This window comes from Bactrocera dorsalis, chromosome 4, assembly GCF_023373825.1.
Source record: "Bactrocera dorsalis isolate Fly_Bdor chromosome 4, ASM2337382v1, whole genome shotgun sequence".
Classification (NCBI taxonomy): Eukaryota; Metazoa; Arthropoda; class Insecta; order Diptera; family Tephritidae; genus Bactrocera; species Bactrocera dorsalis.
Genome location: NC_064306.1, coordinates 16364726 through 16385969, shown reverse-complemented (window position 1 = coordinate 16385969; position 21244 = coordinate 16364726). Strand labels below are relative to the sequence as shown.

The window sequence follows — 21244 nt, the reverse complement described above, 5'->3', positions numbered from 1 at the left end:
GCACGGTATCTTTCGAAGATTCCCCCTCCGGTAACAAAAAAAAAAAAAAACATGTGTGCATACCGATCGTAAAAAATCAAACATTTTCGCGAACATGGATCGGTATGCGCACAAGCCCATACGCGAGTAAACCGCAGTCGCACGCATACCGATCCAACGCACTTGTGTGTCGTGTACGGCCACTTTTACGAAAGGTGTGTTCCGTATAAACTGACTGACGACCAAAAATTGTTCTTGTCGATCGACGCTTGTGACCGATTATTTGATCAAAAGTCACATTTTAACCATTAACCACTCCCCGTATTCACCTGATATGGCACCGTACGACTTCTTCCTTTTCGAAAAATTGCATTTGCCCGTAAAAGGAAAGCGTTATGCAGACGTAGAGGTCATTCAAAAGGCTTGCACCGGCATACTGGCGGCCATACCGGCCAACGAACAAAAACACTCGTTCGACGTGCTTTTGAACCGCGCAAAAAGCTGTATCGAAGCAGAAGAAGACTATTCTGAATAAAATAAATTGATTTTGCTGAAAAAACCATTTGTTTTGTTTTTTTTTTATAGTTCTGTTTACTTTGGAACGAACCTTGTAGAATATAGAGATCAGAAGAAAGTGAAAAACCCATTAGATTTCTTTAGTTTTATACTTCTTTTTGATATTTTTGTGCAAATGCAGTTTTTGATTTTTTTTGAAGTTCCGATAAAATTTGTAAATTTGTGCATATGAATTTAATTGAGTAGTTTATTATTATTTAAATTAATATGCACTGTAACAATGAAAAAAAAATTAATTTTATTGCGTAGAGGACATTAATATTCCAAGGGAGACAACCATTACCATTTTTTCAAACGCATTAGGATATGAGAAAAGTACTATTGTGTACTGAAAATACTTAAAAATTTAATGACTTATAGTTAAATTTATTAAATACTTCCGAAGATAATATTTGATATGAATTTTAAGATATTTTTGCATTTTCTTTTTATGAAACTTAAATAATATCAGTTTTTTTTTTTTGTTATAAAAAATATTATTTTATTTTGTTATTGTTAGCTGCATCTTATGAAGCCACACATAAAAATATATACTATCAAAATATGTATACATATAAGTAATGTGTTCTTAATACTCATACTCTCATACTCAAATTCATGCTGATGTATTGCACAAACAATTCATTTACGAAGGTATGTTAAGTTTTCCAAGAGACTTAAGCTATAATTAATCTAAGAATAATAATTAAGAATATCCCAATTACGATTTTAATAATTCGCTCATTTCGTAAAATTTAATGGTAAAATGAGAACAATTAACATAAGAGTACATTTGTTTAAAATGAAAGAAACTAGTGCAGAAAACATCGTGTGATCATCATTAATCATCTACAAAATTAATTTTTAGCTTTTGCTGTGTATATACTTATTTCATCGTCCTCTTAAGCTCTGAACACATAACGACGACAGGTCGACAAACGACATCTGTCAAATATTACACACGTTCTTATGGACACTTATTTTGACGACGACACGAAAACACGACTGTAGGCCGACAGTTGTCATTCTCGCTAATTCCTATTTGCCAACGACAGTAGAATGAAGAAGAGAGATGAGGAAGAGTGGTGATGCCACTAATATGTAAAATGTAAAATTATTCACACCTCTTACAAACTTGACGTTATTTTACAAATAAAAGCATAAAATAGCTCTATTATATCATTTGTAATAACAATTGATAATTTAAAACAAAAATATATACCTATTTACTTATTTTTTGCATAAAAAATTTAACTTTGAACAAAATATTAAAATTTCATTGAAGTGCAAGGTATTAGTATGGCCACAACGCCCGTTTATTTGAATCACATGATCGGTAAAAACTGTACTGCATACAAAATACGTGTAAGTTTTCCAGCTTAATTGGTTTCCATGCGTTAGCAACTGATAACATACATATATTCGTGAAGATATTTTGAATGGTGCTAATGTTGAGGACCAAGAGAAAGTTATTCCTCCAAAGCCTCTGTCAGTTCTCGAAATTTTGAAATACACACAAGAACTGTGAGCATATTTTCATTCAGAAAACCAGTTTTTGAGTTAGGGAATATGGAATAGCATGTTATTTTAGATTTAACAATATGCCAAAAAAAATTACAGACTTCTTCAATTATAAATATACGCCCCGATTTATAAGTATATAGTACATATGTACATTGTATGTGTACTAACCAACTCCATAAGATAATATTACTTTATTGTGCTTCTCTTTTCTGCAAAATCTTTTTTAATTAGGAGAAATAATAATATTAAAAAATTAATTATCACTATGTAACAATATTACACTTTGTGACTTACGTTTTAAGTACATATGATTGTTTCCGTTTGTTTTATTTCCCATGATTTTTAATTTTTTGTTGCGTTTGCCAAATCTGTATGTGGGCATTTTGTTATCATAACATAATCATTTGCGAAAAGGCGTCGGGTAGGTAAGCTCGAACTGATAAAGTGCATGTTTTGAGCTCTTGAACTATATAAATTTTTATAGGTATGAAAAAAATTTATGTGGAAAATAAAAAAAGGAGGAATATCTGACTATAATAATTGTAGCATAAATGTTATATGCCAATGAAAATAATAAATTTAATATGAGCAATGATATTTTGATTTATGCTTGTATTAAATTTAAGAATTCGCCAATCCCTTTTGTATAGTTTTTTCGCAAATTAACAATATTAAACTAAATATTAATTTTTTGGAAAATATATATAAATATTATAATTTAACACAACCGTCTTAATACCTGCTCTTCTAAATTTAATATTAGCGAAATGAAACTGTCGTCGGTATATATGTATGTAAATGGGGTGTGTTGCCTCTTCGAAATTTTCATAGAAATGCTTTCAATATCAATAATTGTTAAAATTAATTAATACCATATACATATACATATGTATATATAGCGTGTGCGGAATAATGAATTTTATAAATACGTTTTGTTAATATAGACTTTCAAAGTTATTAATAGATAACTATCTTGTCACATAAATATACATATTATATTAACAGAACGGAAAACAAATATAGATATATCTTTAAGTATAATTACTTTACTACTTTTAATTTACTTAATATTCTTGTTTCATATACACGTTCAAAAATCATCGCGATGCTTTGTCATCTCCGCCAAAATAATGCCGCCGATAAAGATAAACTCGTTGAAGCGGATTTGAAAATTATATTTTTATTTTTTCTCCGTTACATTTTGTTTTCATTTTCAATAACTTACTACTAATTTATCCTCACGCGCACGATATGCTAGTAACGGATGGGCCATCCAACGTTTTAAATTTGAATTATCTATATTTCGACATTGGAAACGTCAAATACCATTCGGAAAATGACAGATATTCAGTAAAAAGTCTAAAATTTACGAAATGGGACGCTATTCACTAGAAGAAAATTGGGAAATATTGACAGATTGGGCAGAAGATCGTTTACCCGGGGATGGTAAATTTTACCGAAAAATCATCTTTTTGGACGAGGCTCATTTCCACCTCGATGGTTACGTTAACAAGCAGAATTGTCGCATTTGGGGCACAGAAAACCCACACGTAATCATCGAGAAGCCAATGCACCCAGCACGAATCACTGTATGGTACGGATTTTGGTCTGGTGGAATCATCGGCCTATTTTTCTTCGAAAATGAAGAATGAACCGCCGTAACCATCAATGGTGAGCGATATCGCGAACCGAACCGAATTTCTCTTCAAGCAAATTGAAATTGAAGAGGAAGACTTGGACAACATTTGGTTCCAGCAGGACGGCGCTACGTGGCATACAGCAAACGCTATATTCAAAGTGAAATAAAAATGAAAAAGATAAATTATTAAAAGAAATTTTGGTAATTTTGGAAAATCAATATAAATTTAACGAAAAATTCGTTTATTATTATCTACGTTAAAAGATAAGAGAGTGAAATTAATAGCAATAATTGATTGTAATGCGGAAAAAGTGTGCAAAAAAGTTAAGAATATTGGAAAAATGGATAGCAAAAGTGCGACATCTGTCAATAAATAGCAAAAATCGGCCATTTTTGAGCAGTGTTGCCTACTAAAATTTAGTAAATTCAACCAAATGCACGGAATTCTTGTGCATTACAAACTTGCATTGACATGGGTAAAATGCGCAAATAAATGTAAATTAAACCCGCTAATGCATATTAGCGCTGTCGTCTGTCAGGGCTATTACAAACTTGCATTAACATGGGTCAAATGCGCAAATAAATGTAAATTAATCCCGCTAATGCATATTAGTCGTCTGTCAGGGCTATTATATTGCTAATTAAATTATGTGTAAGTATATCAACAAAAAAATTTTAATATTTTTAGATTGGAGAACATAAACAACGCACAGTTTGCTATCCATTTTGCCATAACTTTTTCGGACACTTTTTTCGCATTACAATCAATTATTGCTTTTAATTTCATTCTATTATCTTTGAACGTAGTTAATAATAAATATTTTTTCGTTAAATTTATACTGATTTTCCAAAAATACAAAAATTATTATTAATAATTTTTCTTATTAAATTTCACAATCAGCTGTCTAAATGCACAAGTCTGCCATCTGTCACCATAAAATTTCAATGAGCATTACCGTTGCTAATGGCATTAATTTTCGCATTAATTTTGCTCGTCTGTCAGGGCTATTATCCTCCTTGCAAAATCTTTCACTTTCCGCTACGAAATTTCCTTGTTTGACCATGCTCTAAAAAAGAACAAAACAACCCTGTTTGAACTCGGACTACAGAATTTACGCTAGCTTTTCCCTCGTAGTAAATTTTGAAGGAATGAAAGAGACAACTAAAGCTTGCATGTTTTTAACCATTTTTGTTGTGAGATCAATCGCGGATGCATTGGAAATAGCATATTATATTGAAAAGCTTATTGGTTGTAATACGTGTAAGTAAAGTTATTAAAACTCTATTAAAATGCATGGGAAATATTTTGCGACTGCGAATGAATTAAAATTAATATAAAACGCATTGCGTTGCTTGGTATTGAGGAACGGAACAAATTTTTTTCTAGAAGTGGTTAACTATTTCGCCTAAGACGGTCAACTATCGGATAATCATAAGGTAATTACCATATAGTCCTACCAGAAGTTTTTGTGTTTATTAATGGCGAGTTGACTTAATTATAAGAAAGTTTTGATTAGACATAATCTGCTTTTTGCAATGTATTAGTATTGGTGTTTCCATACCGTTTTCGATACTGACCCTAGTGCAATCATCGATTAAGATTCAGTAAGAGCAACTATGTTAAAAACACATAAAATTCCCGTAATTGTAACTGATGTTTTGGTAGATCGAATGTATAAATCTGGTAGTACTACCGTATATTTGTGATTCGCCGTACATAACTTATTCATACTACATCCATTTTAAATTCGTATTTGGTTAATAAATTTTAATACAAATTCGTTTTTATTTAATTTATTTAAAAAGCAAGTCTCCGCTGTTTTAAGCCACCTACTACATATGACTATGTATAAAGGTTCTTCGCATGATTACTGTTAATTTTGACTGAATTTTACTTTAGGCGGTATAAACTAAATATGTACATATAAGTTTCTTTTTGTAATATGGGCGCAATTCCGATTTCTTTGGTGCCACGATCTGAAGGTACCGTTTGAAAGAGGAAATTCTCCTGATTAACAAATATACATATAGGGTTATAGATACCGCAATCGCTTAGCTTATGAGATATTCGACTTTAAAGTTCAAAATTCCCAGAATGTATTTCACTACATTTAACACACTTTATGCACATTTTTCACCTCAAAATATTTTAATTAAATTGTAAATATTTAAATAAATTCACAATTTACACTTTTTGCTGGTTTTATAAGTAAGAAATTTATATTTTAAAAATCATCTTTTACACTCGTGGTGAGCATAATTTATTTGCTAACAATTATGAGGAAATGGAGCGCTGCCATATGATAATAAGCAAATGTGAGCGATTCTCTAAAATTTCTCCTTTTTCGTTATAATTCCTCTTTCTTTATTTAGCAATCTTAGTTCTAATAAAAACAAACGGCACGATTCCGATTACTTTGGCGGAGGGGTAAAAAAAACCGAATTTCCGTATAAATGGGGTATGTGCGGATAGGGGAGCTTCTCCAGAGGAGGAATATTTAAAATAATATTGAAATAACTTATATTTTTCAAAATATTCACGATTTAAGATTCAAAAATTTGCACTAAAAACACACAATTCCGATTTCTTTGGCGCCGCGATTTGAACCGTTGGAAAGAGGAAGTCTTCCTTATTAAAAAACATATAGGGTTATAGGGTCCGCAAACGCTTAGTTTAGGAGATATTCGACCTTAAATTTCAAAAATTCTCAAAATTCTAAAATTTCAATAAGATATTTCATAACGATAAACACAATTTATTCACATTTTTTTCTTCAAATTAATTAAATTACCCTATAATCTTTAAAATAAATCCATATTTTACACTTTTAGCAGGTTTTTGAATCTTTAATCGCGATCCGCACATACCCCATTTATATGGAAATTCGGTTTTTTTACCCCTCCGCCAAATCGGAATCGTGCCAACACATGGTATTTCTCTAAGTTTCACAAATTTTTTTTACATTTTTCACTTGGTATATTCAAATATACACTTTAAACATTGAAATAAGTTATTGATTTATAAATCACTTATCACACTCATCGTTGCAAAGGTTAGATTGTTTACAATTATGAGGAAAACAAGCGTTGCCACAGCTTAAACACCAATTTTGTAGGATTCTTAACGATATTTCTTTGTTTGTTTCTTTGCGTGATTCTTTTTTCTATATTAATTATAATAAAAATACTTTCCAACATTTTTCAAGTTATAATGAGTTGTGAAAACTTTTTCCATATACATACATATGTATATGTATAATATGCGATTTATGTTCAATGAAGACAAATAAGTAAAAATCTATGATAATATTGTAAAATTTATATCATATCGGGGGACTGAAGTACTTTCGCGTAGTACTCCTTTCTGCGTTGGCGGCCTTCGGCTGCGCGCTAAAAAAATAACCCTGGTCGAGCGAATACTCGGGTTGACCGAAGAACTTTCGGCGTTGGCGGCCTTCGGCCGCGCTCTAAAAAATAACCCTGCTCGAGCGAATACCCGGGGTGACCGATGTACTTTCGTGTAGTACTCCTTTTTGCGTTGGCGCTCTAAAAAAATTACCCTGGTCGAGCCCATAGCCAGGGTGACTGAAGTGCTTTCGCGTAGTACTCCTTTAAAAAGATAATCCTGATCGAGCCTTGAGAACTTGTGCGCTCGAGGCTAGCTAAGTGCGTCGTTTTTAAACACGTTTTTCTCGAAACCGTGTTTTTTAAGTAGGTTTGCAAGAATTTTCGATCTTCATAAAATTTTACACAGGTCTCTGAGATGCAATTCTTAAGAACTTTGACGGACTAGTTTTTCAATTAGAACAATTTGAAAAGAAAAAAATCTGCGAAATTTTCACTGAAACTTAATTTTTTTTTTTTGTAAAAATCACTGTCAAAAATCGAATTTTCATTTTTTTTTCTGCAAGTTCTAAGTTATGGTTTCAAATAAAATTTTTATTATACAGTAGAATATACGTATCAAGGGATGGTGTCAGCAACATATTGTGCTCTAATTTTTGTTGAGATTAGAATCTTGCCAATTGGGACCAATATATTTAATATAAAATTATATAATTTCAGTTACATTGGATGTAGAAATGAATTTGAAAATAAAATGTTGCAACAATTTTATCCGAGTCACATGATCATCACATTTAAGACTTCTTTAAATATTCTAAACTTGGTACATTTATTATTACGATTACTTCTATTTCAATAAGATGACAAATGCAATTCAAGTTTTTTAATAAAAAAAAATCGCAACCGAAATGTTAATTTAATAGGTTCACTTGAGTAATTATGAGTATTGTTAGGTGAGCACATTAATAAAGATATATTATTAAATGTTTTTAGTTATTCCATGTTTTGACAAACTAACAAACAAGATTTTATAGAATTTAATTTAAAACTAATAACGGCTCTCACATATAGTTTTTTACATTAGATAAAATAAGAAGAATATAAAAAATGGACGACAGATTTGTACAGAGTACGTCGAAGGATTCGAAAGCGAAAGGTATTCTATAATACATAGCATTAATTAGTACTTTGTAAAAAATTTAATAATTTAAGTCCAACCAACTGCTCGGAAGAAGTTCCATGCAAGCACCCCATACGAAAGACAGCCAAGTAAAAGTAAAACATTCTGTGGGTACGAAAATGATCCCTCAGAAAACAATACAGGTAAGTTAAAAACTGTTTAAAGATCAAGATTTTCTGAATTTATTACTTCTTTTTAAATACCTTAACCAAATAAAAATGTATATACGTTTTGATATTTTTTATGATCATTAAGCATATACAGAAGCCCTGTCTCTTTTGAAAATCATTATAAAAAAACAAGAATCACTTGAAAAACGGATCGGTCAAATAGAGAACAGCGTTTTCAACACAGAATCCGTAATATTGAAAGATGTAAGTGTTGTTTTTTAATTCAAAAGTAATTTGTAAAATTAAATCTGAATAATTACTTTTAATTTACATTATATCTCAGATTATTCAAAGGAGCCAAGCTATGGCTAAAAACAAAAATATACGAGAGCAGAAGGTAATATTAAATAAAAGTAAAAATATACCCTGTTCAGGGTATAAAAAGGCCCATTCAGATTGTCATACGTTTGGGGAAATAGAAGACGTCACTTTTGAAGAGATTGCGTCAAAATTTCCTCTTGTAACAATGGATGCTATTTTGGAAGTGGAGGAGAAACTAAATATAAAACAGTATAACAAGTCAATGGTAATTCTATATTCGCTATAATAAGTTTAACATTTATTTTACTGTAAAAAATAGATGTAACGATACATTTATTTTTTCAATAGGTTGCGTTTGTACATAAGTTGAAGGATATATGCAACAGCGTCGATGGAGTCCTTCGTCGGATTTTTACAGACACACTAATGCAAAATTTTAATTGGGATGGACGATGGGGAAAGACGCCGCTCAATACTTTAAAAATAATTAATCAAATTGTGTTTGGTAGGTGAAATTTTATTTTTTTCCATGTGTTATTTTACAACAGTTCCTTTTTAATTCAGAGACGTTCCAGACTGACACAAAAACTTTTGAGCTGAACGTAAAAAAATATGTGGAACTTTCACGCAACCGTGTGAAGCAAAAAGCTAGATTGCATACTAAAAACAGAAAACGACAAGAGTTTTATCTGGGTTATCCATAACGGGAAAATCATGATAAAGGATAACTCCTTTAATTTATAAAAATCCACAGGCACAATTTATTTTCTCGTAAGAAATAAAAAAGGAAGGACGTGCTGAAAAAGGGAATTTCTTATCATAATTTTTAAATATTTGGATGAAATAATTCTCCTTCTGACTTCAGTTAAAAACAAGTGAGGATGAATGTTAATTTTAATTTTTTTATATTTTACTACTGTAATAATATCTAATGTTGCTCATATAATTTTATATCAATATTTGTAATCATTAATTTTACTGGAACTATTTCAGGTGCGTTAATTTTAAACCCACACATTATGTTTAAGGATATTACCTGTTCATGTTACTTATGTATGTAAGATTAAACATTCATTCATTAATAGAAAAACATGTACATCAATCCACGAAATTCTTTTAAAATTTCAGCATATGGCAAAAGATTCACTTATGTGTAACAATAGCACATGAATTGTATGAGAATATCGTGTAAATACTGTCCTAAAAGTAAATGAACTAAATATAAATAATTTGTTAAGTAATAGTTACCAGTTTTTTAAATATATCTTACCACAAGAAGGGGTGGTTGTTGCCTTTGCTCTGGGCTAGAGTTAAGTTCCCAACTATCTCAAACAAGTTTTGTCTAATGGACATTGTACTTTATCTGTCATTAAAAAATCAAATAAATAGACCTTTGTTGGTGGATTTGATTTATTGTTGTATCCGTTACCTAATCTGTGTTTGCGAAGTAAGAGACAGTTATCTAATGAAGTCAGTAAGTCTAGGAAACGTGATATTTCGACGGGTTCGGACCATATGGAGAAGAGTGTTAGATGAGTGGTGTTCATTGGGCATGCAACGATGGGGTTAGAGTAGGAACTCATTGCACGTAGAATATATGTATATTTCGTCCGCTATGGGTGGAGGTTTAACTCTCAAGTACGCCATTCACTGGGTGGAAGTCGGTAAAGGTGTTAAGGGCTTCGCTGTCAACGGCGATCAGTGCATGTCTGAAGTGATTTCTCCCGTAGTTTGGTTGGCGTATTAAATGCGTAAATGTGGAGGCGGTTGAGCATAGTGCATGTTGTTCCTTAATCGGAAGCATACAGACCTCATTGTGTAGGTGTTCGATAGGAGATATCAAGAGGCATATTGTACGACACGTCAGAAGCTTTTTCGTTTGCGTTACACTACATCCAGATGACCTATCGGTGCTGTGTAGTTGTCCTGTAAGTCTCCAACAACGTTTCTTTGGCTTAACGACTTGAGGATTTTTTTGCGTCTCTGTATTTTGGCGATAATCGCGGTCGTATGACGAGTGAAGGAACACAGACTGTCAAAAGACAGTCGGAAATGTTGATAGTCGGAATCTTAACTCCATCGACTGCAATAGTAAAATCAAGTCTATATTCCTTCGTCCAGTTTGTGAATATGGTCGCTGTGGATTTAGTGGGGAGAGTGCTAAGTTCCGTGCAGCGAGGAAGCGAGAAAGTTCGGAGAGATAGCATTTACCTTTGAACACATGCCATCGATTCCATTGCCCGCACAGGTTGTCAAATGCAGCGGGTAAAATCAAATGTTGTCGGAATTTTAATGCCATCGATTGTGATTTTAAGCTTCAGTCAGTATGCCTTTGTTCAGTTCGTTGTTGTCTAATCGGTTATCTAATCTCTACTTGGGTGGTAAGGTTCAGGTAAGTTGTCATCAAGGTCATCCAACGATAAGCCCAGGAAACGTGATGTTTCGACGAAATCTAAAAATAGGGAGAAGGTTGTGTAGGGTTAGCTGGGCATGGAATCAGGTGGTTAGAGTCATGCGGAGACTCGTTGCATGCCGAACATATAATTGGAATGTAGGAGTCGATTCGGAATAATTAGGAGTTTAACCTGTTACAGTATCCAGAACAAAGCTGCGCATGGGTTACTCTAGATTCTCGCGGCAACTCCAGCTCGTCTGTAATGGGTTCAGTTCGTAAATATGGTCGTTGTAGATTAAGTGTGGGAGAGAGTTAGGCTCCTGCAGAGAAGAAGCGAAAAAGATCGGTGAGATAGCTATTTACTCGTAGGAACTTGTAGGATCCTTTCGTACTTTCGTGGTGGTAATACATCACGACGCATACCACAAACAATAAAAGGTATATGCTAGAGATGGCGAGTTTTGTTTATGTTATATAAGGACGGGAAAAGAATTAACAATTAAACGACTTTATTCTTGTATCATTTATTTCGTAGCGAAAAATAAAAGATTTGTTTTATCACGTTAAATTTGCATATATTTGCTGTTATTCCATTGATAACTAAATTTGCGTTTAAATGTCTGAAATGAAAATCCGGTCAATATATATTCCAGGATACACATATTTACAACAAGTTCATGCTTTCACAATATATTCGAAACATAATATAATATTTAAAATACCATACTAAAACTGCTCATCGGTCAGTAATATGGAAAATTACTTGAGAACAAAAGTTAAAAATGTGTTCGAGATTTGCAGCGAAACGATAAGTTTTTCCCAAGAAAAAACCTCTAGATCATAAAATTATCTAAGCTTGAATGCATTTTGCCTAGGACTTTTTCCACATATATTTTCTTACTTTTAGCTTGTTGTAAATTTATTTCCCTTCACTCTTGTTTGCATTTACAATTCTAAAATTGTTTACATCAATGAAAGATTGAACTCCATTTTTATTTCAAATTTATTCTAACTAAATGTTGGTAAAATTAGTCAGTGCGTTAAACATTTTTTACAAATGAATCTATATCATATTCAATAGCAGATACTAGATAGGTTTGAAAAAAATATTTTCCCATTAAATTAATTTTTTAGGGTGCACTAGTTAACTTTTGATTCGGGCTTGCGAATAATGGAATAAAGAAAATAAATGGACCGCATAAAACTTGTATAATCTTAAATTGCCTTAAGCTCTTAAAGCTACAAACTGATGGAACACTTCCAATATGTGTGAGTCCAAGTCCGATGTGAAAAGCAGCGTCTCAAGCGTACTACTATACTTTTGCACTTGTTCGTGGTGCTGTAAGAAATGAAAACGAAATTTCAAATTAAAACTATACGTATTATTTATGTTAGGTCTGCTTACCATAAGAAATACTTGCTGTAGACGACCAATGGTCCAGCGATACCAATCGGTGTCCGGATCGCGTCCGTCTGTATCAGAACGTACTAAATGTTCGGACAATATCATTATGAAACGCTGGAAAACGATCAAGAAAAGACGCTTTTGATCCACATTAGCTGCCTCCAATTTCTCTTCCATACGTTCGACCATCTGCAGGTAAACATTATTTACGTATGTATAAAAAATCTAACTATTTCATATTTAAAAAAAAATATAGAAGATGTAGTTAAGAATCATCCTTAAATGTAAAAATACAAATTATTGTATTAAATAAAATTAATTAAAAATCACAAAAAATAAATATACGGTATTGGAATTAATTGCCTTATTTATATATTGGTTGTCAAAAAAGTATTGCGGTATTTTTATTGAATTTTATTTATTTTTTTTTTTTATTTTTTTCTACTATGCCGGTCTCTTTCGACCAATTCAGCGATTTTATCGCAATTTTCGTCGACAGACTTTCCGGAGCGTGGCGCATCTTCAACCACCTCTACACCAGAACGAAAACGTTGAAACCATCGCTGTGCGGTAGAAATGAAAACTGTATCGGGTCCATAAACTGCACAAATTTTATTGGTGGCTTGAGATGCATTTTTGCTTTTATCGTAGTAGTACTGTAAAATATGCCGTATTTTCTCTTTATTTTGCTCCATGTTTGCGACGCTATAACTCACGAACGACTTAAAAGAAACGACAATCAATCAAACACGTGTTAGCGCGTGAAATGAACTTTCCAAAAATTTGAAATTTTTATGTCCGAACGCGCCGAATATTCTCTTCCAAAGAATATTTTGGAACGAAAAAAACATTAATTATGATCGTCTTAATTTTTTGAAGAAATGTGGACCAATGAATCCCTCTGCTAGACAATTTTATTTAATAATGCACCCATGCAACCAAAAGTGAACTTCAATGCTGAACAAAATTTTCTTGTTAAAATCTGGTTCGGTGGCCATCTTTTTCTAATCCGCAAAGTAAGTTCCTTACGTAAAATCAAAACATGGATGGGCATAGCTCCAATTATTGGGCGCGTAGCAGATGACTCATACGGGTATTCTTCGATATTCTGCTCCACAGCAACAACAGCTTCTTCGTACTGTACGGCGTCTCTGAAGGTACGCTTTGCCCACTAGAGACATGTTGCAAAACCGATGCATGTTTACTAAATACTATACAGTATACTACTATGCTGTATCTGCCAGAATACCAAAATGAGACATCCTCTTAACAGAGTCACTAAATTACAATTGTGACAATTAGAGACATGAGACAATCGTGACAAGCAGAATACCGATATTATTGTCACCATTACATGTAATGGTAAAGTAGTTTTAATCTTATTCTAATCAAGTAATGATTTCAGGTAAAGATGTAGTGCAGCCCCATTATCAGCTTCGTTTTCGAAACTTTGTGCTTATAGTGATTTAATATGACTCACTAACACAAACACTTTTTTATATGCACTGAATTATCATTGATGCATTTGCGATGGTGCCGAATTAATTGGTTGTGCGCGCATCTTTTGCGTCAAGCACAGTTAACTTTGGAGATGAAGGCATAAAAGTACTTCCTTTGTTTATATTTCCACTATTTATCTACTAGCGGTTTAGGTTAAAAGTGGCCATACACCACATACATGTGCGTTCGATCTGTAGGAAATCGTTTCGCCATACGCGACATGCAAATCCATTTTACGTTCTTCTTCAAACAGTGTATACTTATGTTACTTAAAGTCTTTAAGTTCTCTGGTATAGCAAGGCAGTCTGCTAAAATTTCACGCGAGTCAAACGAAGCGTTAACCTAAGCCAAACGCAGGCACGATGTGAATAATTAAGTGAGTGTGCACTCATACATAAGGAATCTAGTACATACTTACATATACGCACATATGCATATACACATAGATGGTTTCAGTGTATATATGTATATACATAAATATTACATACATATATATATGTATATAGAGGGTGCGGAAAAACTAAAGCACGAAATCTACCTCGTTCGTATTTAAATGAATAAAATCATAAAGTAGGCATTTTTATTTTATTCTTATTATTAATGGTTTTGTTGTACCAGAATTTTGGAATTTTTCATATATGATTTTTTATCTTTTTTAATAAGTTAATTAGTTTAATTTTTACGATTTTAAAAAGAATGAATGTACTAATAATCCTAAAAAAATATAAATAATGTCTACATTATGATTATTCATTTAAATACCGACAAGGTAGATTCCGTGCTTTAGTTTTCTGGTACACTGTATATAGTGATGGCGGAGCAGCCAAACCGGCGTCAAATACAATGCTTATACATATAGCGGAGTTATGTAATTCAAAAACTAGTCAGTTGCCATGCCACGGCACAATGGTTTTGCATATTTAATTACGATTTTTGTGTTATTAATTAAAACGAAAATGAAAATGAAGACTTCGCTAAATTAGGTCATTTTAATTTTAATAAATGTAAACAGAAATCGCAATGCGTTGATCTCTTGGCAATGAAAAGTGAAAATGCAATTAAATTTATTTGGAAGTTGAATAGTATGTAGGAGTATGATTGTTTTCGAGGTTACGAAAATGGCTCTTACTAAATGGGGCCTACAAAAAACTGTTCTCGAACTCAAAGAATATTAGACGACCCTCAAATTGCATTGCATGTGGTCTAACTGTACTTAGCTCGGCAGTAAAGATAGAAAAAGAAAACATTGAAGGTAATAAATAAGCCTGGTTTAACTAAGCCTGAATAAACACATTTATGTACCCCTAGGAAAACACATACTTATATCTTGATACAGGTCGAATATGGAACTCTCATACAAATAAAACTTTTTATAAAGTGATTTGTGGGTTACATCTCTGTCATAGACTATTCATTAAGACATGGAAAGTTTAAAACAAATTGATAATTACGTCGAATTGCTGTTCATTCTATTCATTTCACCAAAAGCCGTATAGAAACTGTCATATAACGCCTGTCTAATCTCTAACGAAGCACCAAATTCTTGGTTAAAGGATATTAGAGAACAAAAATATAATCTTTATCACTCAAGTTTTTTTACAAAAATTTAGGAACCTGTCGGTCATAACCCCCCTTACTGTGTATTATAATAGTTTTCGAAATATTTACCTCTAAAGTCCAAAAATTCACTAATAAAAGTATGTAATTTTTCAACTATATATAATTGAACTTGGGGATTAAATGAAAAAATAAAATAAAAATTTCTTAAGTCTTTGTAGAGATTCTGACCTTGTACCCGTTTTAATTGGTAAGGATTTTGGAGTTTTCATTACAATTTTGAAATATTTAATCTACTTATTTAGCTCACCTCTTCAGTTGGTTTATCAACGTGATTGATGGGTTTTTTGCGCTTTGGCGTTGCTTCGTCCTCTGATTCGCTAGACGATGAATCCACTTTAGCTAACTTCTCCTTAGCATCCGTTAATTCACTGCCTGCAAAAATATGTATTCATATTCATATTTTTTAATTTAAGCAAATTGTATCTAAAGAAGATGTTATGCACAAACGTACTCAATTTTATGACATGTTTGTTCATTTTTTTTATGGTCAAATGGAGTATCTCCCACAAATACATCTTGGTGAACTCGCCGGTCATCTCTTTGGAGAATATCCATGTAGCAACAGCTGAGCAATCAACAATTTGCAATTTCAACAACTTATCGATTATTACTACCATCATTTGTTGGTGATTCTGCCATAGCTCATATACATTGTGAAGTATACAAATTTGCGCCTCCTCGGATTCTGCGAGTGCCTAAAAAAACATGTTTCTTTAAGTATTTTTTGTAAATTGAAAAATTTGTATTTTATCTTATTTAAAAATATACATATAAAGTTAATTTGCTATCAATTAATGCAACAAATCTAATCCGTACTCATTTAGGCTGTGAATTTGGTTGCATTTCTCAAAATTATGCATGGGAATGTTTTACGACCTTAAATAAACAAGAGTAATATTTTATTCGGTGATATACGGAAATATACCTTCGTCTTTAAATTCATAAAGTAAACAAGAAACTCAAAACTTTCTAAAATCATGCGAAAAAAAACAAAATATGTAAGAAAATGCTAAGGACAGATTATTATGAGGAAAGTATTATATCTGAATTTTAATAATATATTTCACAGATTGATTGATATTTTTGGCCACTTGCACTGCCATTCACATATTCGGTATCCCGGGATTTGAAAATTTATGGATGACCAATTATGTAAAAGTTTTAGTCCAATATAACAATGTCGAAATAACTTTTCGTACGTAATTTGACGAAAATTGGCCAAGTAGTTCCTGAGATATTATATTTCATCTAAAAGTGGGCGGTGTCAAGCACATTTTCCCAATTTTAATGCTGCTGCTATAAAGCTCTTCCATACCAACTGGAGTATAAAATTTAGTGTCTCCAACTCATATTTTATTCAGTTATTGCACTCTTAGTAGCATTCAACAAATCTGTGATGTGGGAAGTGGGCGTGGTCATCACCAGATTCTCCTAATTTTACAGCGAATGAAGAGGAACTAGAGAAACTTGTTGTAGTATATGCTTGCTAACTGTCTAGGCTTTGAGTTCTAACATTGCAATTTGGACTTAGGGGGCAAAATGTTTTAGTATTATAAGTTCATATGCCCTCATTCATATATCAAGGACTATAGTATATATGTTTAACTAAGAATTTTGAATATTAATGCATCAACCATAAAGGTTTTTTTACTTTATTAGACGTACTTGCAAGATGGCACAGCAGAGAACGGACAATTTTTGTATATTTTTCTTTGGAAAGTTGAAATTTCAAATTGAAGAGTTTAGAGATTATTTTTTGTAAAGCACATAATTTTCTAAATGTGTACAACAGAAAGAGAAATCTCTCTTATTGGGCCTAATATTTCCGTTCAATTTAATATTTAGTAATATAATAACAAGCATTGCTGCGATTGATGTCTCTCTCATTTCTATTACCATACTGCAACATTTGAAGAACATAGTTTCACAGAGTATATCTTCAATTCCGACCCAATTCAAATTTTTTGAATTTGTTATAATTTTCTAAATGCCTACAAGATCGAGCGAAATGTTTTCAAATAATTTCCTGAAATCGAAAACACAGAAAGATATCTCTCTATTGGGTTTATGACACTTTCTACATAAGTTACAATCCCTTTCATGCCTCCTATCTGATCAACTGCTCAAAACGCTCAAAGATAGCAAACAGAGAAATTGCGAATTGAGGACAGCAATAATTTGTTCGATTCGTTACTCTCCTACCCTTGGCGAACTTCATTAATAGGTATGTGCCTTTGTTAGCAAATTTGAATAGAATTGTACGACTATTCTTAAGAAACTTTTGTGTGGCCAAGATAATATAAAGCCCATCTTGATAGAGTCCTCACTAAATATATTAAAACGAAAAGAGTTCGTAACAGTTTCTAACAGTATATAAATACTGAATAACTAGAATATTTACTAATGGATTGATTTGGTTAGATGTGTTTAGGAAATAATTATTACAACTTAATGATAATTCATTTAATTTGTAATATTTTTTAGATTATAATTAGATTTTCAGACTTTACTACATCTCATATTTTTTGATGGGGATATACATATGAAACTCCAGGTATTTGCAGTAAAAGGGGTGACTTGATTGTTGTTGTGGTAAAAAATAATTTAAACAAATTGTAAAAATTCCCAATTAAATACAAAACAATATCAAATTAATAGTCGTTTTTTTTATTTTAAACCAATATTAATGCAAAGAACATCAATTATGGCCTACCCTTTAACTCCTATAGATATGTTTTTAATCAAAATTAAAAGCTAGTGATAAAATTTTAACATTTAATTAATTTTTTTCAAATGAGCACGTTCAGGTCGCTCTACTATTTGTATAATGACTCACCTTAAACACCAAATGAAATTTCGATATTGCAGCAAAACTGTGCGAAAATGATTTAGCACCTAAATTCAGTAGTGTCTGCACAAACACGTCGATTTTAAGTGGATTGAATGATGTCTCTGACATTTCCTGATCGGCATTTTCACCGGAATTCGGCAACTCCTTCAGAATATTGATTACCTCCTCGGGTGTGCATTTCTGTCGGATTGCCACCACTAACTGATGTGCCACTTGAGTGCCGGCCAACGAAGCTGAAAAAAGTAATAAAGAAATAAAACATCAAAATTTATAACTGTCCTCATTTGAAGGTGCTATGTTCGTTTCAAAATCCATCCTCTAAACAAGGAAATGAAAAATAAGTGATATAAAATGGAAAGCAGCAGAAGGTGTACACACTTTCGCTTTTAATAGATTACTTGTACAATAATTTTTTGTCATTTATAGGGGACAATGCACCAGAATGCAAGGCAGCATTGTAGTCAGCAAGCTTGTTGTTTTTATTATAACATTTTCCATATTACGTATTACCGCAATTTTAGGTATTTTAAGGTGTTTCGCTATGAATTCGTGCCAACAAGTGCCGTTAGTCATGGCTGCCGCAGCTACTAAACGTCAACGCTTTTGCTTAACTTTTTTACTACGTACATACATACATATGTACATTATGTATGTATGTATGTGCGCCGCAATTGAACACAACTGTGATCGGCTGCCTGGAACAGTTTCTTTTTCTTTTTTTATACTTGGGCTTACTCAGCGCTCTGTATTTTACGCAATAATGCGTTAAATAGCTACTATACGAACAACGACAACAACAATAAAAAACAACATAAGTTACAAGGAAAAAGTAAATATTTTATTAGCAGGCTTTCAATCAGTAGATTTATAGCCTTATTACGGGTTTCAACTCCACTAAATTGAATTAAGTTAAATCAAATCAACTTCAAATCAATCAAAATCTTGTTTGATATTACGTATTATTATTATTTTTTAGTCGAAGTTTCATTTGTGTTGCCAATCTAGAAAGTAAAGATTTCACAGAAAAACAGTTAAAGATTTTTAAACAGCACATACGAAAAGCCATGGAGATCACTCAAATAGTGGAACTTCCTAACACCAAGTAAGCCAATGTTTTATTAACAATTAAATGGCTTTTAAGTAATGTTTGTTATTTTGAGTAAATAATAATATTATATTTTACTAAATGAGATGAAATAATATTGTCACAAACTCTGACTTTCTTTGTTGACGGATTTATCAAAAAATCGGTAAAATATTTTTAAATTTTCAAGTACCTTCTTTGATAGTCTAGTCAACCGCACTGTCACAAGGATGAACCGTACTGTACCTACAAAAGTTGAAGTTTGATAACACTTTAAGCGAAATTTTGTTTTTTTTTTTGTCGGATTGCGTTGATACTAATTTGAAAATTTAACAGTAATCCGGGCTTTAAACGTTTAAAAGCAATTGCTACAGCATGAAGACAAAAATCCCACACACAGTTTGGCCATAGCTCAAAAAGGCTCGTGTTCTTAAAATACCACTATGACATCGTAACGAATGATGAATCGTGGATATACGCGTATGAGCCCGGTAGTGAACAATAGTCGACTGTATGGATGCTTCCAGATAAGCCGAATCCAACAAAAGTTGCTCGCACATGAAAATGGTTCCCCGTTTTTGGAAAAAATTGACATGTCGCAACCATTTCACTGGAACAACGCAGAATAGTAAATTCTGAGTAGTACAGAATCATTTGTTTGTGAGCTATCTTTCAAAAAATCATGAAAACCAATCGCCGATGTTAGGACCTCGGAGCGTATGCACGTCTAAAACACTGAAGATGTATCGTCCATCTATCACAACATGAGCGTTCTGGTTGATGGCCTTTCGTTCCGGAGACAGCCAGGTAGCTTATTGAATTTTTTCTATACTGGAATCTGTACTACAGATAACCATATTTCGGAACCCAGCGAAATCTATCAGCCGCAACCCATTTGGGGATGTTCCCTCATGGAGGACCGTTGTGCCAAAGATGGACTTATGGCCACGGTGGTAAATGCCACAATGATCTACTCGCCTCAGTCCTTGTCCCGTCCATCGCATTTCTTGGACGTTGGTGAAGTCACCCTTTACTCCAACGAGGACATTAACCAGCAGGGCAGCGGCATCTTCCCAATTAAGGGACCGGACATTTCAGGTGCATGCCCTTAATCGTTATCCTTAATACGATTTACTAATAATGACATAGAAAAACTTGTAAATGAGAAAAGGCGAGCTTGGCGTGAATGACAGTTAAGCTCCCCTTCAACACTGCTTCAACTCAAATCTGCTGTACGTAAATTAAAAAAGCGCTAAAACGCGAAAAAGAACGCAACACTAAAATTATATAAAGAAAGTGTTTCCAAATTCTAGCAAGCGAAACGCCCTTTGAAAACCCAAAAGTCTTTTAAGCCACGAATGGCAATTGAGCACGCAGTGATGAGAAAAAGACAAATTGCTTCGCAACTCACCTAGAAAAGGTATTTCAACATAATTGCCCAAAGAACAACTTTAAGTTGCCAATCTTGCTCAATACCGCTAACGAGTCGCTTGTGTCTATCTTCTACTTCTGAAATTACTATAATCATAAAAGAGCTAAATACGAAAAAGGCATCAGGACACGATAATATTACTCCAAAATGATAATTAAGTTACCAAGTATTGCTATAACAGTGCTCTCCTTGCTCTTTAATGCAATTCTTGGTTTCGGATACTATCCAATTTCGTGGAAAAAGTCGCAGATCATCATGATAGATAACCCTGTGAAAGGCCTAACACATCCGTCTTCCTACAGAC

The 21244-nt window shown here is 32.8% G+C and overlaps 3 protein-coding genes across 10 annotated transcripts in view; 1 reads left to right on the top strand and 2 right to left on the bottom strand.

Annotated features, from left to right (window-relative positions):
- The window catches only part of LOC125778145 (uncharacterized), a 98191-nt gene that overhangs the window by 34461 nt on the left and 42486 nt on the right, over positions 1-21244 (bottom strand). The window lies entirely within an intron of this gene.
- LOC105222192 (uncharacterized) lies at positions 4870-9896 on the top strand. Of its 8 annotated transcripts, none has more exons than XM_049454725.1 (8): positions 4870-5134; positions 7763-7995; positions 8127-8198; positions 8255-8365; positions 8478-8596; positions 8676-8918; positions 9002-9158; positions 9218-9896. In XM_049454725.1, exons 3-8 carry the CDS (start codon positions 8150-8152, stop codon positions 9355-9357), a joined length of 819 nt encoding a protein of 272 aa, XP_049310682.1. In that variant the 5' UTR covers positions 4870-5134; positions 7763-7995; positions 8127-8149; the 3' UTR covers positions 9358-9896. The 8 variants fall into 8 exon arrangements, 7 of the variants coding, with proteins under 7 accessions (XP_049310682.1, XP_029404524.2, XP_011197712.2 ...); XM_029548664.2 differs by having other exon boundaries at positions 8114-8198; XR_007422518.1 differs by lacking the exon at positions 7763-7995 and having other exon boundaries at positions 4871-5134; positions 8114-8198; positions 9218-9528; positions 9647-9896.
- Positions 12034-21244, bottom strand: part of LOC105222193 (nuclear cap-binding protein subunit 1) — a 42591-nt gene continuing 33380 nt past the window's right edge. Inside the window, exons 4-8 of the mRNA XM_049454643.1 lie at positions 18410-18657; positions 16025-16268; positions 15821-15945; positions 12454-12642; positions 12034-12387 (exon numbers count right to left, since the gene is read on the bottom strand). Of these exons, the coding sequence (XP_049310600.1) occupies positions 12274-12387; positions 12454-12642; positions 15821-15945; positions 16025-16268; positions 18410-18657 (920 nt within the window). The 3' untranslated portion in view covers positions 12034-12273. The remainder of the gene's footprint in view (positions 12388-12453; positions 12643-15820; positions 15946-16024; positions 16269-18409; positions 18658-21244) is intronic.